At 52.6% G+C, this 27,026-nt stretch overlaps 1 protein-coding gene across 9 annotated transcripts in view; it reads left to right on the forward strand.

Annotated features, from left to right (window-relative positions):
• Positions 1–27,026, forward strand: part of huwe1 (HECT, UBA and WWE domain containing E3 ubiquitin protein ligase 1) — a 262,886-nt gene that overhangs the window by 87,640 nt on the left and 148,220 nt on the right. For 7 of the 9 annotated variants that reach the window (XM_072487894.1, XM_072487901.1, XM_072487897.1 and 4 more), the window contains 10 exons: positions 963–1,090; positions 2,040–2,205; positions 12,610–12,838; positions 14,252–14,430; positions 15,083–15,172; positions 16,129–16,283; positions 16,527–16,587; positions 20,889–20,996; positions 23,562–23,861; positions 25,783–26,029. In XM_072487894.1, the coding sequence (XP_072343995.1) occupies positions 963–1,090; positions 2,040–2,205; positions 12,610–12,838; positions 14,252–14,430; positions 15,083–15,172; positions 16,129–16,283; positions 16,527–16,587; positions 20,889–20,996; positions 23,562–23,861; positions 25,783–26,029 (1,663 nt within the window). The remainder of the gene's footprint in view (positions 1–962; positions 1,091–2,039; positions 2,206–12,609; positions 12,839–14,251; positions 14,431–15,082; positions 15,173–16,128; positions 16,284–16,526; positions 16,588–20,888; positions 20,997–23,561; positions 23,862–25,782; positions 26,030–27,026) is intronic. The other 2 variants (XM_072487895.1, XM_072487896.1) reach the window with 2 other exon arrangements.

Raw genomic sequence — 27,026 nt, forward strand, 5'->3', positions numbered from 1 at the left:
CCAGAGACGCCTGTGTCTGCAGACTGAATATAAAGCTTGCTTCCCATTGCAGCAGCATTAGTCTGCTGGTGAGTGGGTAATGCAAGTTGATTGTCCTTCACTGTTTGAACGTAGGGTGCTGAGGAATATGGTGTCTAGCTTGCTGAGTGCTCGCCTCACTTACTGATTGGGGGGGTGGTGCAGAGGGACACACACGGATCAGAATAAGGCCATTCTTATATGCAACAACTACGCACCTGGGAGGGATTGCTGAGCGTCTGTATAATCAACTTGTCGGCAAAATGCCAGTGATGGCACGATTAAACGGTGTAATCCTGTGTGAGACGAGGGGTCAGCAGGGCAACTCTTGGCCCTCGACCTTCGGAGTTTCACATTGGCAAGCCCCGAATCGATTGCGTTCCAGGCATTGGCCTGAAAATATAACTAAAGCTGCCTCCCGAGTGTCCGATTAGGTATGCCGAAGTGAGTTGGGGAGGAGGAGGGGGGAAGGAAGTGGGGGTGGTGAGGGACCCTGGGCATTAATTCCGACTTCTCCAGAACAATGGGTGTGCTGCATTGTCCGAGCTCGCTGTCTTTCAAATGAGGCGTCAGTCCAAGGCATCATCTGACTGCTTGGTTGAATGTTGAAGACCCCTGTGGTGTGATTGGAGGTTGGGAGCCCACCCCTGTGCCCTGGGGGCAACATCTTCCTTAATCGCCATCAGAAAAATCGAATCAACTGATCATTCACCTCATTGCTTTTTGAGATCTGCCGATGTGCAAAATTGCTGCCGCATGTACCCACGTAATTGCAAGCAAAATGCTTTGAGCTGTTTGAGTGAATGATTGGGCACTGCAAGATTCAACTTCAGTTAAGTTAGTTAATTTTCGGTCCGGTGAAGTTAACTTCCAGCTAAACCTGACGTCGGGTCCAGTACTAAAAGTCCCATTGCGCCCTTTAACCACTGCTCTCCTTTCCACAGATTCTATGAACATTTTGGACCCTGACGACGAGGAGCACACACAAGAGGAAGATAGCAGTGGAAGTAACGAGGATGATGACGACAGCCAGGATGAGGATGAGGAAGAGGAGGAAGATGAAGATGATCAGGTGAAGAAGCGCCTCGAGCCCGCCTCTCCCTGCCCCACTATCCCAAGTGACCACGCGCTACAGCAGTCGTCCAATACCAAGATGGACTTGGTTCTCGCACCACTGATGTCACAAGCAGGCGGCATTCTTGAATGGGCTCTTACTAAAATTGGAAGCCCAACTTTTACACGCCTGTCACTGCTTGACGTGCCCAGCCCTTCAAACCTCCATCAGGTCAAACTATGATGAACGCGGCACCAATTCTTCGCTAATTGGTGCTTGCAAACCATCAACCTACCAAAAAATTAGTCCCATTCTTCTTGGCTGTTTCCCACAACCCTTTTCCTTGAAGTGGAGGGGGGTTGAGTGACTCGTGTAGACTTTATTTTTTTACAGGAAAGCTAGAGCAGTGCATGAGGAAGAAAATAAGAGAGGAATATGTTGATAGGACTGAAATTAAGGGAGCTTTTGTAGTGTATGAAAGTTTTAAGCCGCCATAGTCCCAGATGACCCTACGCTGTTTTCCCCTTTGAGATGGAGAACTGACTGGTGCTGATTTAACCTGAGGGTCAGCACACCTCGGGCAAGGGGGCAAGGTTGAGAAGGCGGGGCCTTAATGAATGACCTCAGCCGGTATGTGAATTGGACCTGCGCTGTTGGCCTTGCTTTGCATCACGGACCAACTGTCTGGACAAGTGAGCTAAACCGACCCCCATGTAGTACATAAAGACATGCTGAAACCTGTTGGGCTGGAGTAGTTTCTGTAGCATTCACCCCCTGCCTGGCTTCGTTCCCCCCCCCCCCCCCAGAATATCCCCCTGAGATCAGGAGATTGCAGAGTGCCGACGTGACTTGGGCCAGCACAGGGTGGGTTTCTACTCCTCACCTGCAAAGGCAGCAATTCCAGGGTGTAAAGCAATGGTCTATTTACTGGGCTGTGTTGTGTGTGTGCATGTGTGTCATTACATAGGACGACGAGGAAGGCGAGGAAGAGGAAGGGGATGAGGACGACGAGGATGAGGAGGGATCAGAGATGGAGCTAGATGAAGACTACCCCGACATCGACGAGTCACTCGTCCGCTTTGACCGAGAGGATGACCTGATCATCGAGTTCGACAATATGTTCTCCACTGCAGGTAAGAGGATCTCTTCAGTGGAGGGCCGACCCTCGTCGGCACCAAGCCGATTCACTCGAGGCCCAACAGTTGTATGACAAGGAATGCGATGCTAAACGCAAAAGTGCAGCAAAAGATGAGCGAAATCGGAAACAAAAAGCAATTGTGGCAACTCCTGACGGGCAGAGCGACATCTAAATAAGGGTTGAAACCCTCGCTGGCTCAGATGAAGGGTCTCACTCAATCTCCCCCCCCCCCCCTCCCCTCCAATTCCAGCTGTGTGATTCATGTTCTAATGTTAAATCTCTCTTTTTTGTGCATTCCTCCAAAATGAGTGGATTTGTTTATTTTATTTTGAAGGGTGAAATGTACGAGCTATTTTGCCGGTAGATTTGAATTTGGTAAACAGGCAAAAACATAAGTCTGATCCAAAGTGGTAGTTAACTAAATCTTGGGCGCCAACAGTAAGCCGAATCTTCGGTATGGAGGCATCAGAGTGAAGCTGTTTGTGTATGTCTTTGCGATTGTGGGAGTGTGTGTGTGTCTGTGCACGCGTGTGTGTGTCTGTGCACGCATGTGTGTGTCTGTGCACGCGTGTGTGTGTCTGTGCACGCGTGTGTGTGTCTGTGCACGCGTGTGTGTCTGTGCACGCGTGTGTGTGTCTGTGCACGCGGGTGTGTGTCTGCACGCGGGTGTGTGTCTGTGCACGCGGGTGTGTGTCTGTGCACGCGGGTGTGTGTCTGTGCACGCGGGTGTGTGTCTGTGCACGCGGGTGTGTGTCTGTGCACGCGGGTGTGTGTCTGTGCACGCGGGTGTGTGTCTGTGCACGCGGGTGTGTGGCGCGCGCGCGCGCGCGTGTGTGCGGTGCGTGTGTCTGCGTGAGTGTGTGTGTGTCTGCGTGCGTGTGTGTGTGATTGTATGTGTGGGGGGGGTTGCAAGGGGGAAGACTATTTTACAGGTGGTTGTTGCGCTCCGAGAAGCAAAGTCTCGGGGGGTAAAAAAAGCAAAATGCTTTTAAAAAATAAATGCTTCCTCCCCCTTTTTTTCCTTCTCTCTCGCGCAAATCAGAGGAACGCAAACTGGTTTGTCGTGCTCCACAGTGACTTCACTAAGATTTGAAAACCAGGGCCCTGCTCTGGTAGGGGCTAGCCTTTAAAAAAAATAAATAAAAAGAAGCCATTTAAGTGAATATATACTGAAAACTTCCAAATACACGAATGTGCCAGACTTAGTTGGGTGTGGAAGATGGTGGCGCTGGCAGAGAAGAATGAGGAGATGTTATTAAGAAGTGTATTGAAAACTGTGTCACTCCTCACAGCAATTGAAAACAGCTCGGGCTAGTGGTGGTGCTCTAATAATTTCGCTGCTATCCGGAAAGTTGGAATTTGGCCAGCAGCGAAACCCACGAATCCCTGACCTTCGAGGTGCCAAGGGCAAAATCTCAATCCCGTTTTGTGTTCAACTCCCAGTTTCATTTTCCTTTGGCATCCTACCTGAGCCCTTTTGGTCTGGTCAGAGTCTAAATGGACGTGCCCGACTGGCCGGCCAAGAGACCATGTTGCCTATCGACCACTGAGTGTGGGTGAGCCCTCCCGCCGCCGCCCCCCCCCCCCCCCCCCCCCCCCAAAAAGCATTTCTGACCCTCCTCCTTCACAATTTCACAGGGATCGAAGTGGGGGTGCAAGGCTTGGGGGTTATGGGTAGATTTTCTCTTTGAATGTCACTGACTGTACTTGGATATTTTCACTGAGACCTGAGTGAGGGACCAGAAAATCTGATGCAAAACCATTGGACAGAAAGGGGCGGCTTCACTTGCAAATGGCACAGCTGTGCTGTGCCATTCACCTTTTTTTTTTGGGTGACGAGGAGGAGGGAGTTAGTTTTCAGACCACAAAGTGAGTGGGGAAGGGAATGGGACAGGTTGGGTATGCAAGCTTGTCCCATCTCTGCTATTATATGAGGGAGAGGAGCTGTTGATTGGGGATGAAGCTTTTTTTTTCGAACGTAGCTTACAACTATGGGGAAAGGTTGGTCAGATTGGGACTCCCTAAAACGAGGACCCATCCATGCAAGGTAACCAGTCCGATAAGAAATTCAGGAGAAACGTCTTTATCCGTAGAATGGGGAGAGTGTGTAGCAGGGATTGACGTGAATGGTTTTGATGCATTTAAGTAAGAAGTCTTACAACACCAGGTTAAAGTCCCAACGGGTTTGTTTCGAATTACTAGCTTTTGGAGCACTGCTCCTTCCTCAGGTGAATCCATGGGGAAGACTTCTTACTGTGCTTGCCCCAGTCCAACGCTGGCATCTCCACATTGATGCATTTCAGGACACGGGGTGGGGGCGGAGAGACGCTGGATATGCACGTGAGGGAGAATGGAATAGAAAGATACAGGTATAGAGGGGAGACAACTGTAGGAGGCATCTCTGAGCATTGATGGAGGGGGCCAAAAGTGGGAGGGTGTGTGTGTGCCGTGTGCGTCTGTGCGCGCGTGTGTCTGTGCGCGCGTGTGCCCCTACGCTGTGAATGGAACAAAGTTCCACTGACATTTGAAATGGTGGATGGTTGGTTTGGCGGAGAGAACAAGGAGATTGTGATGGAGCCATGGAGGGGGATGGTAAGGGGTTGTGGTAGGTCAATGGCAGTGGAAGTCAATGTGTGTGCACACTCTAGTTACTGATAAGCCCCTAACCGAACCAAGCAACCAAAAGCACGCGTTTGTTTTTTTCACTGTCAGCCGATCCCTTCCGTGGAGACAGTCTCTTTGGGAGTTTTGGTGCAGCTGCCAGCCGTATATTTCACCTCCCTGTAGCAGTGCACGATGAAAATAATGGCAGTGACATCAATGGTAGGACTGCAGCTTCTATTCTGCTCACACCAGCTCTAGAAGTTAACTCTCCGTGGTGACGTGGCGTTTAGGTTGGCAGAACGTTTGTGTTCTGCGCAGTGTTTCTAAATGATTGGTGGTCCCTGGGGTTGGGGGGGGTGTCAAATCGTCAACCCCACTTATCAACCATGGGGCCTCTTCGCACATATTCTAGGAGACTTGGTTAATGGCCAATTCACTGTTTTTTTTTTAGTTTTACCTCTTCGTTCTTTTCTGTCTTCAAAAGGAGGCTATCCGGCTCTTTGGGTTTACACTGGCTGTATCAGAAAGCAATCTAGTTACTCCCACTCCCTGGCCATATGCCTGCCATTTTCATTTTCAATTCCCGTTGAACTGAGCCTGTATCCGCCTCCCAATGCGGCAGCACTTTTCAAATTCAAACCGCTCGTCCGTTTCACCCCTCTCTTGCGTCACCTCTGGCTCCTTTTCCAGCCACTTTAAACCTGTACCTCTGCTTAATGATCATTCAATCGGAAGAAGTTCCTCTTCACTGACTCTGTCTAAGCCCTTGCTGATTTTACATAGTCGTGAAGAAGTTTAAACCTGCTGCAACTCAGAACAAATTGGCGGTGTAAAGATCATTGTTTTGTTAAGATTTAAAACTGGCACTAATTGCAATCCGCGAATGTACCAACACTTTGTTTGGCAACTCAACCAGTGGGACCTTCACTACCATTGCTGAGGTTTGTAGCTGGTCACTTGTAGATGTTCTGTTGTCAACTGGTGGGTTTCCCGCCAAAGTAAACATCAGGAAAGCACGGGGATCTCATTAAAGCAGCTTCTCGTTAACAGCTCCTGTTTCTTAATAATAATCATTTTATTGTCACAAGTGGGCTTACATTAACACTGTGATGAAGTTACTGTGAAAAGCCCCTAGTCGCCACATTCCGGCACTGCTCGAGTCCACAGAGGGAGAATTCAGAATGCCCAAATTACCTAACGAGCACGTCTTTTGGGACTTGTGGGAGGAAACCGGAGCACCCGGAGGAAACCCACGCAGACACTGAGAGAACGTGCAGACCCCACACAGACAGTGACCCAGCCGGGAATCGAACTTGGGACCCTGGAGCTGTCATAGATTCTGTGTCCTGCCACGTCAGAAACTGCTCGCCGTCTGAGAGTCGGTGTCTCACTCCACTAGATTGCCTCAGTGGGCAGGCTAGTAATCCAGAGACCCTGGCTGATTTTCTGCGGGACACGGGTTAAAATCCCACCGGGGAGCAGGTGGAATTTGGGCGTCTCTGTAACCGTGACCATGAAACTTTATCGATTGTCGTAAATACCCATCTGGTTCACTAATGCCCCTTTAGGGAGGGAAATCTTCTGTCCTTACCCCGGTCTGGCCTACATGTGACTCCAGACTCCCACACTGCGCTGTGTTTGACTCTTCACTCTCCCTCTGAAATGGACCCAGCGAGGCACTCTGTTATATCAAAATCTAAAAGTACTGCCATCCCTTCCCAACAGCATTGTGGGTGTACCTATGCCATCGGACTGCATGAACTGCAACCGTTGACGAAGGGGGCTCTAGAAACCATACACCCGCCAGTATAAATTGAGGGCACTTTGCTAATGCCACTCACTAGTTGATGCTGAGTTGCCGTATGTAAGTTCTGCAGCTTTTTAGATGGGGTGACTTGACCAGTGTCTCATTCTGTCAGTGGCAGTTCACGCACCTGCAGAGCCCACACCAGCTGAGGTCCTGAAGGAATCTACTGCGCGTCTGGCGCCTGGAGTCTGTGAGACAACTCCATTGGAGTTGGTGAGCTGTTGGTGGGTGGGCGAATGCCATTTGGAAACCTGAATGCCAAAACAGGATGGCGTGTGGCATGGAGGGGAACATCCAGGTGGTGATGTTCCCATGTGTCTGCTGCCCTTGTACTTCTAGGTGGTAGCGATCATGGGTTTGGAAAATGCTATTGAAAGAACCTGCTGTTGCAGTGCATCTTGTTGATGCTGCCACTGTGTGCCGGTGGTGGAGGAGTGAATGTTTCAGGTAGTTGGTGGGGTATCTGGACAAATGTGACGTAATGCATTTTGGAAGGTCTAATACAGGTGGGAAATATACAGTATATGGCAGAAACCTCCAGAGTATTGACAGGCAGAGGGACCTGGGTGTACAGGTCATAGATTATCATAGATTGTCATAGATTATCATAGAATTTACAGTGCAGAAGGAGGCCATTCGGCCCATCGAGTCTGCACCGGCTCTTGGAAAGAGCACCCTACCCAAGGTCAACACCTCCACCCTATCCCCATAACCCAGTAACCCCACCCAACACTAAGGGCAATTTTGGACACTAAGGGCAATTTATCATGGCCAATCCACCTAACCTGCACATCTTTGGACTGTGGGAGGAAACCGGAGCACCCGGAGGAAACCCACACACACAAGGGAAGGATGTGCAGACTCCGCACAGACAGTGACCCAAGCCGGAATCGAACCTGGGACCCTGGAGCTGTGAAGCAGTTGTGTTATCCACAATGCTACCGTGCTGCCCATAGGTCATTGAAAGTGGCAACGCAGGTGGAGAAGGTAGTCAAGGCATACGGCAAACTTGCCTTCCTCGGACGGGGTATTGGGTATAAAAATTGGCAAGTCATGCTGCAACTGTACAGAACCTTAGTTAGGCCACACTTGGAACATAGTGTTCAATTCTGGTCGCCACACTACCAGAAGGATGTGGAGGCTTTGGAAAGGGTACAGAAGAGGTTTCCAGGATGCTGCCTGGTATGGAGGGTATTAGCTATGAGGAGAGGTTGAATAAACTCGGTTTGTTCTCACTGGAATGACTTGGGTAGAGGGGTGACCTGACACAGGTCTACAAAATTATGAGGGGCATAGACAGTGTGGATAGTCAGAGGCTTTTCCCCAGGGTAGAGGGGTCAATTACGAGGGGACATAGGTTTAAGATGCAAGGGGTAAAATTTAGAGAAGATGTGCGAAGGAAGCTTTTTACACAGAGGGTAGTGGGTGCCTGGAATTCGCTGCCGGAGGAGGTGGTGGAAGCAGGGACGGTAGTGACGTTTAAGGGGCATCTTGACAAATACATGAATAGGATGGGAATAGAGGGATACGGACCCTGGAAGTGCAGAAGATTTTAGTTTAGACGGGCAGCATGGTCGGCACAGGCTTGGAGGGCAGAAGGGCCTGTTCCTGTGCTGTACTTTTCTTCTTTGTTTGAAACTGTGCCCAGTTATTTCCCTGCCCCTCTGTGTGATCAATTTTTCTATTTGTAACCCCATAAAAAATAGGATGAACTCAAGGGGTTAATTTTGTTTGCACGCCCTCGAAGCGTGGGTGGAGGGTTGCAACATCGCCATCACCTGGACAGTAAAGAGAGAGATGGAGAAAATAAAGTTTTACAGTACAGAGACCACATTATTGTTTCACATGGGTCCCAGAGTCGAGACTCAAAGTTCGATGAGGCATTCCCAGTCTTTGCAGATTATCTTTCACCTTCTGGCCATTCTGGGTTATTAAATGCAGATTGTCTTTGCATAGCTCTCTTTGAATTTGGGCTGTAATGCCCACAGACGGTCATTAGTCACTCCTCGGAGATAACGAGGTGTGAGTTTTTCTAAAACTGCCAAGTGGCTTTTATTTGGGGGTCGTGGACAGACATAGATGCAGCCATTTTAACGGTCTTTGTTCAGTTTTAACATTTATAGCAAATGACCATATAACATACAAAAACATACCCTGGGAGGTCTTCGCCCCTCACATTAAAACCAGGAAAACAGCATCGCAAATTAGTGCCAGTTTGATACCCAGCTCACATTAAATTGAAGAACTGTATTGAAGTATCTGGTGGAGTTTGTTTATTGTTCTTTCCCTCTCCCCCCCCCCCCCCCCCCCCCCCCCCCCCCCCCCCCCCCCCGATATCGAAGCCTGCAATTAATTGATTGTAGTTCGGAAGAAGTCACCCTCTGTGCAATATTCTAACACATGGAGGAATCTCTCTCTCCTCTCAGTGCATTTATGTTTGCTTAAAGGACCACCTCTTGTTTGGGGCCTCTCAGCTGACGGGATGCCTTTTTTTAAACCTCAACCCCTTCAATTGGGCATGGGATGTGAGTGTGTTTGAATGCGCATCCCTAGACCATCAATTCAGATCTAACTGAATTTGTTGGCTATTACCTCTCCTTTCTTGGCCGTGTTGTGTTCTCCGCTTCTCATCTCACTGTTCCAGTTTGGTCTTCTTCTGGTATCATGGCTTCATTTTCTGTTCTATTTTTCGTCCATATATTTTTCTCTCCTTTGTTTTATCTTCACTTCCCTTCTCTTGCCTTCCCTTTGCCATCCTCCCCTTGTCCTTAATGGGGACTGGGGGGCTGCTAAATGGGCTTGCCCCCCCCCCCCCCCCGTTCTATGAGACTGCTGCTGTCAGGATGCCCATGTAGCCACAGGAGCACTGTCTTGATTTAGGTGCTATCTGAGCGTAGTCCCTCGTCCAACTACAAATGTCCAGCTCTCCCAAATACCCAAAACAGATTCAAGTAAGATCTTGGTGTTTGCAATACTCGGAAACGTAAAATCTTTTAAACAAAAAAAAAAGAAGCCGTGATTGCCCTGGACAGTCACAGTAACGCACGGGAAACGAGAAATGTTTTTATAAGATAAATTTAGAGTACCCAATTATTTTTTTCCAATTAAGGGGCAAGTTAGCGTGGCCAATCCTCCTAACCTGCATATCTTTGGGTTGTGGGGGTGAAACCCACGCAGACATGGGGGGGAATGTGCAAACTCCACACGGACAGTGACCCAGGGACGGGATTCAAACCCGGGTCCTCAGCGCCGCAGTCCCAGTGCTAACCACTGTGCCTCATGCCCCCCCCTGCGAGAAATGTTAAACGTGGCCACTTGATTGGAGTTTTTAATTCTTCCCCCCCCCCCCCCCCCACCCCAATCCCCCCCATTGTAATTTTAGTAACACTGCGTATTAGAGGTGCAATTTTGTGATCAAACACACTTCCTGGTGAAGGGGCCGTTCTGATTTTGGAAAGTCGTTGCAGAAGGGGCCTTGTCCAAAATTTAAATTCAAGATGTCTAAAAATCAGATGATTGCAAGGAGGTCTGTAGCAGCTCCGAGGAACCACAGCTAATGGAACTTCGAGACATCAGCTGCCTCCAGGTCAGGCAGAAACCTCCGACTGGAGCTTATGGCCGTCAGAGCCTGGTGTGTGTGGCAGCTCCTGCCCTTTAACAGCTGATCCAGCAGCAGGCCTAAGCCATTCCTGACCTCCGCTGCTCAAACTTTCAAACGAGGCAATGGGGTGAGTAAGGGCCCAGCAAAGTGCCAAGCCTGCATTTTATCTCGTTCAGTTGGACAAGACCCCTTGGACTTGAGAATTCGCTCTTGCTAAATGTTGATGCGCATTAAGAATCTTAACTGGTCTTTCGACTCTGGGTTGGTCTCGTTTTCTCTTGGAAGTGATAACCATGCGTGGTGGTCAAGGGGAGGGTCTCAAAAGACTTGCATTGGTCTCAAAGCTAACGGGTAACGGCTGCTCCACTCAAGCAGCTTAATGTTTCAGCCTTGGCATTTTATTTAGTTCTTTAACCCTAAGCCCCTCTTGGCAGATATGGCATGACTTAACTGAGTGAGTATTGTGACTGGGCCAAAGCCTCAGCTGACTTTCTGTTCAAGGCCAGGAGATGACCAGGTTCAATGCTTTGTTCCACGAGAGGGATCTCCGCTCCTACTTAACGCCTCATTTCCCTATGAGGTTGAGATCTCTGAACTGCGAAGCCTGCTGGAACAGCATGGGATGTGCGCAGGAAGAGAAGTAGGCCACTGAGCCCCTCCCCTTCTTTTCCACTCACTGCTACTCATTCAGACTATGATTGACCTGTATTTGACCTCCATTTGCTCCCTTGCCCCACCTCACTGAGCAACAAATCTACCAATCTCCTTCCTGAAAGTCTCAATTGATCCACCAGCTCCTTGCGAGGTGGAGGGGGTACCCGTGGTGCTATTTTGTCGCCTTGCTGATTTGCGTGTCATCCCGGGGGAGCACAACGTGCAGGAGGCAGATATGCAAACATTTTGAGATTCTCCACGTGGTTCTTTACAAAAGGCTTCAATTAAGTATATACAACCCTGGGTGTGCTAAGGACGAGGCATCTAATCTCAGCGGAAGAGCGCAGCATCAGCCCACTGCGACTGCCCTTGTTCAGCCGTGACGTGTGTTCGCTGCAGTACCTCACAGTTGCCTTTTAATTGACAGGCTTGTTGGGAAAGGATCGAGGAGAGAGTTAACAGCAGGGTGATGCAAGTTAGAAAGCTGTCCCTTCAACTCTTAGACATGGGTTTGAACCAAACTCAGAAGTGCTGGCTTCTAGCTCTCTCCGCTGCGTGGGCTGGGTGCAATTGACCGAGAAAACTGTGTAAATTCAGGGCAGTTTGGCAGGAAATTGTGAATTGCCCTGCATTAATAGGAGACCGGGCAGCGTCAATCCAGCAGAATCTTAACTTTTATCTATCCCAGTGCTGTACCTGTCCTGGGAGTGTTTGATGGGGACAGTGTAGAGGGAGCTTTACTCTGTATCTAACCCTGTGCTGTACCTGTCCTGGGAGTGTTTGATGGGGACCATGTAGAGGGAGCTTCACTCTGTATCTAACCCCGTGCTGTACCTGTCCTGGGTGTGTTTGATAGGGAAAGTTAGAGGGAGCTTTACTCTGTATCTAACCCCGTGTTGTACCTGTCCTGGGAGTGTTTGATGGGGACAGTGCAGAGGGAGCTTTACTCTGTATCTAACCCCATGCTGCACCTGCCCTGGGAGTGTTTGTTGGGACATTGTAGAGGGAGCTTTACTCTGTATCCAACCCCGTACTGTACTTGTCCTGGGAGTGTTTGGTGGGGACAGTGTAGAGGGAGCTTTACTCTGTATCTAACCCCGTGCTGTACCTGTCCTGGGAGTGTTTGATGGGGACAGTGCAGAGGGAGCTTTACTCTGTACCTAACGACGTGCTGTAGTTGTCCTGGGAGTGTTTGATGGGGACCGTGCAGAGGGAGCTTTACTCTGTATCTAACCCCGTGCTGACCCTGTCCTGGGAGTGTTTGATGGGGACAGTGTAGAGGGAGCTTTACTCTGTATCTAACCCCGTGCTGTACCTATCCTGGGAGTGTTTGATGGGGACCGTGTAGAGGGCACTGTACGTTCTATCTCATCGATATGTTCTGTCTACCCGGCACTGACATTCCTTAGCTTGCAGAGAAAATGTTCTCTCCTCTCCGACGCCCTTACAACTATAAAGGAATTGGGTTTATGTGGAATTAATATAATAAATATTAATATATTATAACATAATAAACAGCAGTGTTTGGTGAAATTACAGGTCAGCTGTGTGGTTCTGTGGCTTAAAACTGTTGTAAATAGAAAATTCAAAGATCTAAACCGTGCTGATCTTTGGAGTTGCTGAGTTTTTGATTGCTGTGATTCCCTGTCCCAAAACTGATCGCTCCATGACACTGAATGTAAAGACTACAAATCGAGACGCTTCCCTTTCTAACTTTTCTCTTCTATTCCTAGCAGATATACCCCCGGCACCGGGTAACATTCCTGCCACGCACCCGCTCATGGTTCGGCACGCGGATCACAGCGCCCTGACGCTGGGCACGGGATCCTCCACCACGCGGCTCACGCAAGGCATCGGGCGCAGTCAGCGGGCCATCCGGCCGTTTGCTGCCAACACGGGCCACACCATCCACGTGCACTACCCTGGGAACAGACAGCCAAACCCTCCCCTCATCCTGCAAAGGTAAATTATTAAAACTGCGGCTCCCATCTGAAGGAAGCGTGTTGGTTTGTGAGCTCACTGTTTTTCAGCTGCTTTGCGTGATTGGAGCAAGATCCGTTGCTTCTGTGACTGATAGGTAGCACTCTCGTCTCTGAGGGTCAGTGCTGAGGGAGCGCCGCACTGTGGGAGAGTCAGTGCTGAGGGAGCGCCGCACTGTTGGAGGGTCAGTGCTGAGGGAGCGCTGCACCGTGGGAGGGTCAGTGCTGAGGGAGCGCCGCACTGTCGGAGGGTCAGTGCTGAGGGAGCGCTGCACTGTCAGAGGGTCAGTGCTGAGGGAGTGTCGCACTGTCGGAAGGTCAGTGGTGAGGGAGCACCATACTGTCAGAGAGTCAGTACTGAGGGCGCGTCACGCTATCGGAGTAGGGTTCGCACTGACGTTGCGCCACACTGTCGGAGGAATGGTAAGCGCTGAGGGTGTGCCGCGCTATCGGAGTGAGGGTCGGTGCTGAGGGAGCGCTGCACTGTCGGAGGGTCAGTGCTGAGGGAGCGCGATGCTATCGGAGTGGGGGTCAGTGCTGAGGGAGCGCGCCACACTCGGAGGAGGAGGCTCAATGCTGAGGGAGCACCGCACTGGAGGAGGAGGCTCAGTGCTGAGGGAGCGCGATGCTATCGGAGTGGGGGTCAGTGCTGAGGGAGCGCCACACTGTCAGAGGAGGAGGCTCAATGCTGAGGGAGTGCGATGCTATCGGAGTGGGGGTCAGTGCTGAGGGAGCGCCACACTGTCGGAGGAGGAGGCTCAATGCTGAGGGAGCACCGCACTGTCGGAGGAGGAGGCTCAGTGCTGAGGGAGCGCCACTATCTTGCTGTCCGTGTGCAGTTTTTTAAGACTTTGTTTTCTAAATTTAGAGTACCCAATTCATTTTTTCCAATTAAGGGGCAATTTAGCGTGGCCAATCCACCTACCCTGCACATCTTTTGGGTTGTGGGGGCGAAACCCACGCAAACACGAGGAGAATGTGCAAACTCCACACGGACAGTGACCCGGGGCCAGGATGCAAACCAGGGTCCTCAGCGCCGTGAGACTGCAGTGCTACCACTGCGTCACCGTGCTGCCCTGACCGTGTGCAGTTGGCTGCCTTGTTTCCTTTGTTACAATAGTGACTGCACATTTAGTTTGAGATGTCCTAAGTGGGTGAAAGGTACTGGATAAATGAAAGTCTGTCCGTAATTTTCTTGCCCTATTCTCGGGCTTCTGTATCTTTATAATAGCAGCTGGAGCCTGTGCGTATTACATGTGGTTTAACCGGGATCAATACAAGTTTGGTATTGTTACTCTGCTTTTGAATTCTGTTGCTCCCGTGATGAACTGTGTTGTTTGCTTTTGTCCTATTTCTGCCCCTATTAACCTGTGCCCCGGCTTGTTATCGCATGCAGATTGCTTGGGCCCTCGGCCGCAGCGGATATCCTCCAGCTCAGCAGCAGCCTGCCCCTGCAGAGCCGCGGCCGCGCCAGGCTGCTGGTGGGCAACGATGACGTCCACATCATTGCCCGATCGGACGACGACCTCCTGGATGACTTCTTCCACGACCAGACAGCCACGACCAGCCAAGCAGGTGAAGCAGCGAATCGGATGTGAGCCGGGCAACATGGGGATTTCAGCGCCAGGCAGGGCAGTGGTTCGGGGGCAGGGACCTGGATCCAGGGGCTTCAGAACCCAACCATTTCTGGCGCGATTGGGGGGCTGGGGATTGTAAGTGGCTCCGAGATGAATTTGTAAGCGGGGGTGTTCCCCATGTGTCTACTGCCCCTTGTTCTTCTAGGTGCAAGAGGTCATGGGTTTGTAAGGTATTGGCAAAGGAGCCTTGGCTAGTTACTGCAGTGCATTTTGTAGATGGTGCACACGTCTGCCCCTATGTGTCGGTGGTGGAGGGAGTGAATGTTTAACTTGGTGCTTTGATGGCATTGAGCTTGTGGAGTTGGAGCTGCATTGATGCAGGCAAGTGGGGAATGTTCCATCACATTCCTGACTTGGCCTTGTGGATGGTGGAGAGGCTTTGGGGAGGGTGGATGGCACCCTGGATGGTGCTGCACACTCTGTTTCGCAGGAGGGAGACCAGGCTGGTATTATGGGCTCAGTTCGTTGACTGGAGTGAAAGCCAGTGATCTTCCAACTCAGTGAGGCAAATGTTTTCCCATTTAAGTTGAGGGACTGCTTCGCCGCTGTGGCCCTTTCGACCGCATCACTTATAATACTCTTTTCTGCAGGGACCTTGTCGAGCATTCCGACTGCACTGACGCGCTGGACTGAGGAATGCAAAGTACTGGATGCAGAAAGCATGCACGACTGCGTGGCAGGTGAGAATTTGTCAGTAGTTGCGGAGGAAACATTTACGCCTGGGGAACAAAGATGGGGGAGGGGAAGCAGGAGGAGACCAAAACAAGCGGCCGTGTTTCAATTCCCCCTCTCGCTTCCCACACGCCAGCTTGTGTACAGTGCCGCAGGTGTCTGGTGTCCTGCAGCAAATGCCCGAGAGCTTGTTCACCAGCGGCCTGGCCTCTGCTCCTGGGCAATGCTTCAGAGCTGAATTTGCCCACAGGCCTGCAGTTTGCGTACGCGCCACTCGTACACAATCAGGCCCGTGAGTCACCTGTCCCTCTCCCAGTCCGGAGAAAGTTTAATCCCTCCCTACAGCCACCAGATTACTCTAATGCTTTTTATGTCATGCTTAGTATGTAGACTAGCCAGTGTTCTAATAAGCTCCGCACAAGTTACCAAGACTCAAAGCTTAAGCACTAAGTACGGACTTCAGTGGCCGGGACCACAGGCACAAGATTTCTTTTGACTGGGTCTCTGGTCTGAAGGCAGGTACCAGGCAGGTTACCGTATTCTTTAAGATTTGCGTATGGCACTTGTCACGTTCTTATCTCAATACATTCGAGGTTGGGGGGACGCAGTGGTAATGTTACAGGACTAGTAATCCAGAGGCCCAGGCATATGGCACTTGTTACAGCAATCAGCAATGGTTTCTTGGTCATTATTACTGGCCTTGGATTCTGAGTTCAGGTTTGGACCCATGAAATTCTGAAATAAAGGTGTTACCAATTGAGGTTGAGCTGGCATCTGCCTACTGCAGGACGGTGTCATCCTGAGTGATGCATTCACTGGACACCCTTGACAGTGGATGTGACGGAGCAGGTGGGACAAAGGTCAGCATCTCCTATCCTTGTGGAGGGAGGGAGTGACGGTGTGGGCTCACGGGGCTCTGGAACGCTGCACTATTAACTCTGGAATCCTCTCCCAATTGGCAAAGTGGTGAAGCTGCCCATCATCCAGCACCTGGAGTCACTGCGAGACGAGGAGCTGGAGGAGCGGAGGGAGAAACGCCGCAAGCAGCTGGCAGAGGAAGAGGCCAGGCGAGAGGAGAAGGCCAAGGAGGAGAAGGAGAACAAGGAGCAGAATGCACCGGTGAGTGATTTGAGACGGTAGCTGTTATGTGAACTCTCCAGGGTGGGGGAACTGCAAGCTGCACTCCCCAATTGGTCCGAGGACCTGTTAATCCTGCGTCTTCTGTGCCTTTTGCTGGACATCAAACATGTCACGTTTAGATTGAAGTAGCGATCCAGGAAAAGTTGATTGTGTGGGCGATCTCATTCATTTGTTTGGTTTGCACGGACGCCACTGGGCTAACTGTTGTCACTGTTTGTACAGCAGGCTGCGGGTTCCACCAGAGCGACCAACTCGTCTGTTCAAGGTGACAAGAGTCAAACAGGTTAGTGCCCTACTCGGTTGAATCTACACCTGCTGTATCCATCTATGTTTGTATCTCAGTGTAACAAAGACAATGTGATGTGGCATGTGGGAAGAGGTGGGCGGAACGAATGCGTTCAAAAGGCTTCCTATAAGCAAGGTGGGGTTAGATTCAGAGTAAAGCTCCCTCTACACTGTCCCCATCAAACATTCCCAGGACAGGTACAGCACGGGGTTAGATACAGAGTAAAGCTCCCTCTACACTGTCCTCATCAAACACTCCCAGGACAGGTACAGCACAGGGTTAGATACAGAGTAAAGCTCCCACTACACTGTCCCCATCAAACACTCCCAGGACAGGTATAGCACGGAGTTAGATACAGGGTAAAGCTCCCTCTACACTGTCCCCATCAAACACTCCCTGGACAGGTACAGCACGGGGTTAGATACAGAGTAAAGCTCCCTCTACACTGTCCCCATCAAACACTCCCAGGACAGCTACAGCACGGGGTTAGATACAGAGTAAAGCTCCCTCTCCACTGTCCCCATCAAACACTCCCAGGACAGGTACAGCATGGGGTTGGATGCAGAGTAAAGCTCCCTCTACACTGTCCCCATCAAACACTCCCAGGACAGGTACAGCATGGGGTTGGATGCAGAGTAAAGCTCCCTCTACACTGTCCCCATCAAACACTCCCAGGACGGGTACAGCACTGGGTTAGATACAGCTCCCTCTACACTGTCCCCATCAAACACTCCCAGGACAGGAGCAGCACGGGGTTAGATACAGAGTAAAGCTCCCTCGACACTGTCCCCATCACACTCCCAGGACAGGTACAGCACTGGGTTAGATACAGAGTAAAGCTCCCTCTGCACTGTCCCCATCAAACACTCCCAGGACAGGTACAGCACGGGGTTAGATACAGTGTAAAGCTCCCTCTACACTGTCCCCATCAAACACTCGCAGGACAGATACAGCACGGGGTTAGATACAGAGTAAAGCTGAACAAAATGAAATTAATGGGCAGCACGGTGGCGCAGTGGTTAGCATTACTACCTCACGGCGCAGAGGCCCCAGGTTCAATCTGGGTCACTGTCCGTGTGGAGTTTGCACATTCACCTGGTGTTCGTGTGGGTTTCGCCCCCACAACCCAAAGATGTTCAGGGTAGGTGGATTGGCCAGGCTAAATTGCCCCTTAACTGGAAAAAATAAATTAGGTACTCTAAATTTTAAAAAAAGAAGGAAATTAATGCCAGGATGTGCTTGTGTGTGCACTCATAAGCAGGCGGCAATGCAATTGACTTTAGCTGGGAGCAAGCAGCGCATCCTAAGGTCCAGCGCAGGAGATACTAGGCCTGCAGTGAGAGAGAGCAGTGTGCCATCAGAAATCGGGTGAAGCTCTGACTTTGTGCCTCTATCTGTTCCCCACGTGACCTCACTGCTTTGTCACATTGGAATTCTCTTCTGGTATGTGTTTTATATGCTAACGTGTTCACTCTTCAGTGTTAATCATCGCTGACTGGTTGGAGATGGAATGGTGCCCTTTGGGATGAGGTAGTAGGTTGTATAGTTTTAGGGTCATACCCGATCTCGGAGTTAACTATACAATCTACTGTCTTTCCTACGGTGGCAAACTCGCCTGCCAAAACTCCAAAGCTGCGCGCTCTTCACATGCACCGTTGGGAAGGTTGTATGTATAGATGCTGTTCCTTTTTTTAGAAGCTGTCACAATAGGCTGACAGTTTATCTGCCCGATTTCCACTCGTCCGCAAGTACAGCCGCTGCATGCAGTGGGTTGTGCAATACTGAGGGAGTGCTGCATTTCTCGAGGTGTGCTGCCTTTCAGATGAGGTATTGAACTGAGGCCCAGCCTGCTGTTATGCAGGCCTAAGGCCTATTGGAAGAAGAGCAGAGTTGGTCGTTCCCCCCCATGTCTTGCGGCCAATACTTACCCCTCAATGTGCATTGCCGACAGGACAATCAGCTCATCATCACGTTGCTGTTTGTGGGCATTCGCAAATTGGCAGCAGTATTTCCGACATTACCCACTGGCTACAGGACTTGAGAGGTTTATAACTGTCAGGAAAGATTGGACGGGCGGGGCTGGTCTTGTCGAGGTTGAATAAGGTGACCTGATCGAGGTCTTAAAATGATGAAAGGGGTTCCGATAGAGATGTTTCCACTTCCGATAGGCACTCAGAAGTCGTGGGTCATCAATACAAGACACTTACTAACCAACCCAATCAGTGGATTTGCCGGGGGGTGGGGGGGCGGAATTCAGGAGAAACGTCTTTACCCAGGGAGTGGGGAGATTGTGGAACTCGCTCCCACAGGGAGTGATCGAGGCGAATAACAGAGGTGTATTTACGAGGAGAAGTTGGATAAACACACACTGGCCGAATGTTATGTGACCGTTAAGATGCTGAGTGAGGGGGGAGATAGTTTTGTCTGGAGCACAAGCACAGACAAACTGACCGAATGCTCTTGTTTCTGTGCTTTTAATTCTTTACGGCGCATCTGAAGAAGCACTGTGGGAGTTTCCGAACTCCAGGAAAGCACTTTGTAAAATGAAAGTGTCAGGTTTCTGCTGAGACTTCGGCTAGCGTTTGGATTTGACCTCCTGGAAGAGGAGTGACTGGTTCGTTATGCTTCGGCACGCTGAGGTAGTAGGTTGTATAGTTGTAGGGCAGTGATTTCCCTCTTAGTTATTTTTCTACGTTGCCTGCTTGGAGATAACGATACAACCTACTGCCTTCCTCGCTGAGCAGTCAAGCAACCAACAGGGGAGAACACAGCTTTAATAGTAGTGTTTGGAAGTCGGGGTTATCAAGGTTCTCTGTAAGGTGCAGTTTCAGAGCTTGAGGTGGGAAATATTAAAACAAAACGTCTGCCACTCTTAACTGGTTTTTGACTTTTTAAATTCTCATTCAAGTGCAAATGCGTGTTCAGGGAGCCAGCAGTGAAGCGACCAAGACATCCCTAGCACAGGGTTAGATACAGAATACAGCTCCCTCTATACTATCCCCAGGACAGGTACAGCACAGGGTTAGATACAGAGTACAGCTCCCTCTATACTGTCCCCATAAAACACTCCCAGGACGGGTACAGCACGGGGTTAGATACAGAGTAAAGCTCCCTCTACACTGTCCCCATCAAACACTCCCAGGACAGGTACAGCACGGGGTTAGATACAGAGTAAAGCTCCCTCTATCTATCCCCATCAAACACTCCTAGGACAGGTATTGCACAGGGTTAGATACAGAGTAAAGCTCCCTCTACACTGTCCCCATCAAACACTCCCAGGACAGGTACAGCACGGGGTGAGATACAGAGTAAAGCTCCCTCTACACTGTCCCCATCAAACACTCCCAGGACAGGTACAGCACGGGGTTAGATACAGTGTAAAGCTCCCTCTACACCGTCCCCATCAAACACTCCCAGGACAGGTACTGCACGGGGTTAGATACTGAGTAAAGCTCCCTCTACACCGTCCCCATCAAACACGCCCAGGACAGGTACAGCACGGGGTTAGATACAGAGTAAAGCTCCCTCTACACTGTCCCCATCAAACACTCCCAGGACAGGTACAGCATGGGGTTAGATACTGAGTAAAGCTCCCTCTACACTGTCCCCATCAAACACTCCCACGACAGGTACAGCACGGGGTTAGATACAGAGTAAAGCTCCCTCTACACTGTCCCCATCAAACACTCCCAGGACAGGTACAGCACGGGGTTAGATACTGAGTAAAGCTCCCTCTACACTGTCCCCATCAAACACTCCCAGGACAGGTACAGCACGGGGTTAGATACAGAGTAAAGCTCCCTCTACACTGTCCCCATCAAACACTCCCAGGGCAGGTACAGCACGGGGTTAGATACAGAGTAAAGCTCCCTCTACACTGTCCCCATCAAACACTCCCAGGACAGGTACAGGTTGGATTCAGAGTAAAACTTTCTCTGCACTAATGGAACGAGAGAAAGTCCTGGTGAGCAGATCAGACTTGCCTGAACAACGCAAACCACTAAGTCAGGACCCTTTCCCATTGCCTTTCTAAGCTGATTTGTGTTCAGTTTATTTTATCGGCCGCAACAATCGTGACTTAGTCTCACAGCCCTCGACTTTGTCCTCCTGGGAGCTGGCTTGAATGTTCAGTGCGCCCCATCCAGTTTTAGTTCCCTACTTGGTGAAGCTCTGCTACGTGTTGTTCACTTTGTGCCCTTCTCCATTATCTCTTCTCCCCACCCCCCCCCCTCCCTCCCACCCCCTTTTTGTGAGCTGCCCTTCAGTGGTCCTGATACCTTTGTGTTGCACCCTCACAGGTGTGAGCTCCAGCGGCCTGTCAGCCACGAATGAAGCCATCAGCAACATGGCTGCCTCGATTGCCGAAGCAGCGCTGGAAGCCATGAGGACACATGGCCAGTTAACGGGTGGGTATATGCGCGGTAGGCAGGGTTCACGGCCACCAGCCTCTCACCACACCGAACCCCCACAAATTGAATCTGCTTCCATTGTCCTGTCAGGCAGCGTGTTCCTGATCATCGCAACTTGTTTTGGGAGACACTTTCTCCTCTGTTCCTCATCCTTGTTTGAACCCGTATTTCTCAGTCGCTGGTTTGTCTCCGATGAGCTGGGAAGTTTGAGCGTCATTGATTTTTTAATTTGCCATTAATTTCCTTCTTTTTTTAAATTTCGAGTACCCAATTATTTTTTCCAATTAAGGGGTAATTTAGCATGACCAATCCACCTATCCTGCACATCTTTGTGTTGTGGGGGTGAAACCCACGCAGACAAGGGAAGAACGTGCAAACTCCACAGAGACAGTGACCCAGGGCCGGGATTCGAACCCGGGTCCTCAGCACCGTAGGCAGCAGTGCTAACCACTGTGCTGCCCGTCATTGATGACCAAACCCCCAAATCTGCCCAATTGATATCCCGTTAATCACGCAGAATAACCCACTGCCTGCAATGGCTTGTGGCCTCAGGCAGTGTTCAGACGTGCCGCAGGAATTAGATTATAATAATCTTTATTGGCACAAGTAGGCTTTCATTAACACAGCAATGAAGTTACTGTGAAAATCCCCTAGTCGCCACATTCCGGCGCCTGTTCGGGTACACACAAGGACAATTCAGAATGTCCAATTCACCTAACAGCACGTCTTACGGGACTTGTGGGAGGAAACCCACCCAGACACTGGGAGAACATGCAGACTCCGCATAGACAGTGACCCAAACCGGGAATTGAACCAGGGACCCTGGCGCTGTGAAACAGCAGTGCTAACCACTGTGCTGCCGTGCCGATGCCAAGTTAGCATCCGAGAGCGGTGCGAGTTGAGGAGTGAGGCCATTTTGCTCGCCTTGTTTGTGCTAGCTCTCCATGGGAGCAGACATTTAACTCCATACCTTTCACTCGTCCCATCACTGTGTGGGGGAATCGCAGTCATACACCCCATCCCATCGCTGTGTGGGGAATCACAGATATGGACCCGTGTCCCATCATCGTGTGGGGCAATTGCAGACGTACACCCTTGTCCCATCGCCGTCTGGGCCAATCACAGGTGCGGAACCGTGTCCCATCATCTTGTGGGGGAAGCAGACTCCAGTCCCATTGCTGTGTGGGCGATTCACAGATATGGACTCGTGTCCCATCGCCGTGTGGAGGAATCACAGACACAGACCCCTGTCCCATCGCCATGTGGGGGAATCACACAGACCCCCGTCCCATCGCCTTGTGGGGGAATCACAGACACAGACTCCCGTCCCATCGCCGTATGGGGGAATCACAGACACAGACCCCCGTTCCATCGCCGTGTGGGGGAATCACAGACACAGACCCCCGTCCCATCACTGTGTGGGGGAATCACAGACACAGACCCCCCGTCCTGTCACCGTGTGGGGGAATCACAGACCCCGTCCCATCGCCGTATGGGGGAATCACAGACCCCCGTCCCATCACCGTGTGGGGGAATCACAGACACGGACTCCCGTCCCATCGCCGTATGGGGGAATCACAGACACAGACCCCTGTCCCATCGCCGAGTGGGGGAATCACAGACACACCCCCTGTCCTGTCACCGTGTGGGGGAATCACAGACCCCGTCCCATCGCCGAGTGGGGGAATCACAGACACAGACCCCCGTCCCATCGCCGTGTGGGGGAATCACAGACACAGACCCCGTCCCATCGCCGAGGGGGGGAATCACAGACACAGAACCCCGTCCCATCGCCGTATGGGGGAATCACAGACACAGACCCCTGTCCCATCGCCGAGTGGGGGAATCACAGACACAGACCCCCGTTCCATCGCCGTGTGGGGGAATCACAGACACAGACCCCCGTCCCATCACGGTGTGGGGGAATCACAGACACAGACCCCCTGTCCCGTCACCGTGTGGGGGAATCACAGACCCCGTCCCATCGCCGAGTGGGGGAATCACAGACACAGACCCCCGTCCCATCGCCGTGTGGGGGAATCACAGACACAGACCCCCGTCCCATCGCCGTGTGGGGGAATCACAGACACAGACCCCCGTCCCATCGCCGTGTGGGGGAATCACAGACACAGACCCCCCGTCCCATCGCCGAGTGGGGGAATCACAGACACAGACTCCCGTCCCATCGCCGTGTGGGGGAATCACAGACCCCGTCCCATCGCCGTGTGGGGGAATCAACCCTGTCCCATCGCCGAGGGGGGGAATCACAGACACAGACCCCCGTCCCATCGCCGTGTGGGGGAATCACAGACACAGACCCCCGTCCCATCACCATGTGTGGGAATTGCAGATACAGACTCCCGTCTCCTCGCCCTGTGGGGGAATCACAGACACAGATCCCCTCCCATCGCCGTGTGGGGGTATCACAGACGCAGACCGCATCCTATAACGGCTAAAATGTGGTAGTTTCTGGACTTCACGTCACAGTGCTGCATTTTTTAATTGGAGGAGTGTTGTAAACACAGATGCATTGATGTTTTTCTTTTTAAACTTTCCTTCCAGACACTGAACAGCCTGTCGTTGGTTCCACTGGGTTGGATACTCCTCGACTGGAGAACTTCCTGCCAGCACCGGCCTCAATGGAGGGCACTCCGAGTGTACAGAGCCAGGCCCTGGGCGTTCTGGAGACCGCCCAGCAGCCCCTGACCACCCTTCAGCCTGGAGGCCAGGCCTCGTCCTTGCAGCTGGGATCTGCCGAGGATGTGACCGCGCAATCCCTAATGCCCATTGAGACAGCACCGGACAGACCGAGCGGAGAGGCTGAGGCCCTGCAGATGGAAATGTCGCCGGCACCGACGACAGGTAGGTCAGGCGATGGAGCAGCGATGCACCTCGATCAAGCCCGCACCAGTGGCAATCGAACAACAGGGTTGGGACATTGCGCGTGCGTACTGCAAATGTAGGTTCAAGGGCTCCGGGGAAACGTGGGAATGGCAGGACGCCAGTCCACCCATCAACTTGTGCCATTCAATCCGATTTTGGCTCATCTGTACCTCCATTCCCATCTACATACCTTGGGAGGAGGTGGGGGTGGGGAAGCATGTCGAGAGTGTGGGAGATACCGGTGAAAAGAGGAACCAGCATCGGAAGGGAAGGGAAGCAGCTTCCTGTGGGCTCGCCGAGAAAGGTTTCCCCCCCTCAAATAAACGCCATTGCCCCATCCCTTCCCGCAGCTAAATGATCAGCAACATCACGTTTCTGTAGGTTAATCTGCTTTGCTGATGTTGATTGAACAGTACATAAGGGGAAGTCACCTGCCCTTATATTCCAGGGGAAATAACAGGAGTGCTGAAGAGCGAATGTTTTTGTTATTTCGTTCTGACTTTGCATTTAAAAATGTCATGGTGGATAACTTGTGCTTAACTTTTCTCTCTCGCTAATGCGCTCTCTCTCTCTCGCTGACGCGTTCTCTCTCGCTGACGCGCACTCTCTTGTTGACACGCGCTTACTCCCTTTCGCCGCCGCGCCCTCCCTTTCGCCGCCGCGCCCTCCCTTTCGCCGCCGCGCCCTCCCTTTCGCCGCCGCGCCCTCCCTTTCGCCGCCGCGCCCTCCCTTTCGCCGCCGCGCCCTCCCTTTCGCCGCCGCGCCCTCCCTTTCGCCGCCGCGCCCTCCCTTTCGCCGCCGCGCCCTCCCTTTCGCCGCCGCGCCCTCCCTTTCGCCGCCGCGCCCTCCCTTTCGCCGCCGCGCCCTCCCTTTCGCCGCCGCGCCCTCCCTTTCGCCGCCGCGCCCTCCCTTTCGCCGCCGCGCCCTCCCTTTCGCCGCCGCGCCCTCCCTTTCGCCGCCGCGCCCTCCCTTTCGCCGCCGCGCCCTCCCTTTCGCCGCCGCGCCCTCCCTTTCGCCGCCGCGCCCTCCCTTTCGCCGCCGCGCCCTCCCTTTCGCCGCCGCGCCCTCCCTTTCGCCGCCGCGCCCTCCCTTTCGCCGCCGCGCCCTCCCTTTCGCCGCCGCGCCCTCCCTTTCGCCGCCGCGCCCTCCCTTTCGCCGCCGCGCCCTCCCTTTCGCCGCCGCGCCCTCCCTTTCGCCGCCGCGCCCTCCCTTTCGCCGCCGCGCCCTCCCTTTCGCCGCCGCGCCCTCCCTTTCGCCGCCGCGCCCTCCCTTTCGCCGCCGCGCCCTCCCTTTCGCCGCCGCGCCCTCCCTTTCGCCGCCGCGCCCTCCCTTTCGCCGCCGCGCCCTCCCTTTCGCCGCCGCGCCCTCCCTTTCGCCGCCGCGCCCTCCCTTTCGCTGCCGCGCCCTCCCTTTCGCCGCCGCGCCCTCCCTTTCGCCGCCGCGCCCTCCCTTTCGCCGCCGCGCCCTCCCTTTCGCCGCCGCGCCCTCCCTTTCGCCGCCGCGCCCTCCCTTTCGCCGCCGCGCCCTCCCTTTCGCCGCCGCGCCCTCCCTTTCGCCGCCGCGCCCTCCCTTTCGCCGCCGCGCCCTCCCTTTCGCCGCCGCGCCCTCCCTTTCGCCGCCGCGCCCTCCCTTTCGCCGCCGCGCCCTCCCTTTCGCCGCCGCGCCCTCCCTTTCGCCGCCGCGCCCTCCCTTTCGCCGCCGCGCCCTCCCTTTCGCCGCCGCGCCCTCCCTTTTGCCGCCGCGCCCTCCCTTTCGCCGCCGCGCCCTCCCTTTCGCCGCCGCGCCCTCCCTCTCTCGCGCGCCCTCCCTCTCTCTCGCTCTCGTGTGCATGCTCCCATGCTCGCTCGCTCTCTCTCTCTCTCTCTCTCTCGCCTGCCTGCGCACGCATACTTGATCTCAGCCTCCCAGTCTCCAGAAAGAGTGGAAGGTTCTGAAGCGTTGGTGACAGTGGGCAGTCAGCTGGAGGGCTCGCCCATGGACACGAGCAGTCCAGTGTCCGGCATGTTGGAGGAAACAGCAGGAGAGTGCCTCGGCGCGGGAGGCAGCGAGCAGGCGAGGCCAGCAACTGAAGAACCGGGGGGGCCGCCCTCGGAGTTGGCAACCACTGCGGAAGGTCAAACCGAGCCAGGCCCTGTCGGAGAGCAGAGGTGAGCGCTCGTACTGTCGCCGGGTCACATTGTTGCTCGCTGGAATCTAGCTGTGCACAGATTGACTTAAAGCTGGGGGTTCTCCGGTTAGCAGCTCCCCTGCCAGACGTTGGGGCAGCTGTCCATTTGTAACGGGACTGGATTGAGCAGGGCTGGGTTAGGTAGGATGCTGAAAAACTGACGGCCTCTCTCTCTGGAACTCTAGCCGAGTGCAAGAATCATGTGGAGGAGTGACTTTTCTCACAAGGTGTTAGTGTGTGCATTGCCGACTGCTTTTATTTGCGCGGGGCCCAGTTATGACTTTGGTCGCAATGTCGCTGACTCCCAGTAGCACAGATTCCCCACATGGTCCCATTTCCCAGCAGCCAGCTTTCACTGCGGCATCAGTGGCTAGTGCGTGGCCTGTGGAAATGGGTTGGTGGTGCAGGGATAAAAGGAAGTCTTTCCAGTGATTTTTAGACTTGACCCTCCTGTGTTTCGGATGTTACCTAGAAACAAGACATGGCCATTCAGCCCTTCTATCCTCTCCTGCCGGAAGACTCCATTGGACTGATTAGAATACGAGGCATAGTAATTCCGAACTGGAACTGTGTTTCAAATTGCGCTGCAGTCGCTGGTGCAGTCGACTCTGGAATAACAAGCCAGAGACCCGCTCATTGCAAAAATGAATTTAAAATCAATGTTATACCCTTTATCCACATAAATCATAAGTTTTCAATTGAGCCCCAGCCTCGACAGCTTTGTGAGGCAGGATAAGAAATTAGGGGCCAGAGGCCTCTCACAGCTTGTTCAAGTCCGATCTGAATCTGGGCCTGCCTCCGCTTTCCCCTCAATCTCTCTCTACTCCCCTCGTCGATTGAAAAATCTGTCTAATTCAGCCCTTGAATATATTCAATGAGCCGCAGTCCTGGCTTTAATTCTAAGGTTCTGTCCTCTTGTCCTGCACAGAGGTGCTTGCTCTCATGCCAGAGGAAACAGTTTCCCTGATCCAACCAAA

Source organism: Scyliorhinus torazame, chromosome 22 (genome assembly GCF_047496885.1).
Source record: "Scyliorhinus torazame isolate Kashiwa2021f chromosome 22, sScyTor2.1, whole genome shotgun sequence".
Lineage (NCBI taxonomy): Eukaryota > Metazoa > Chordata > Chondrichthyes > Carcharhiniformes > Scyliorhinidae > Scyliorhinus > Scyliorhinus torazame.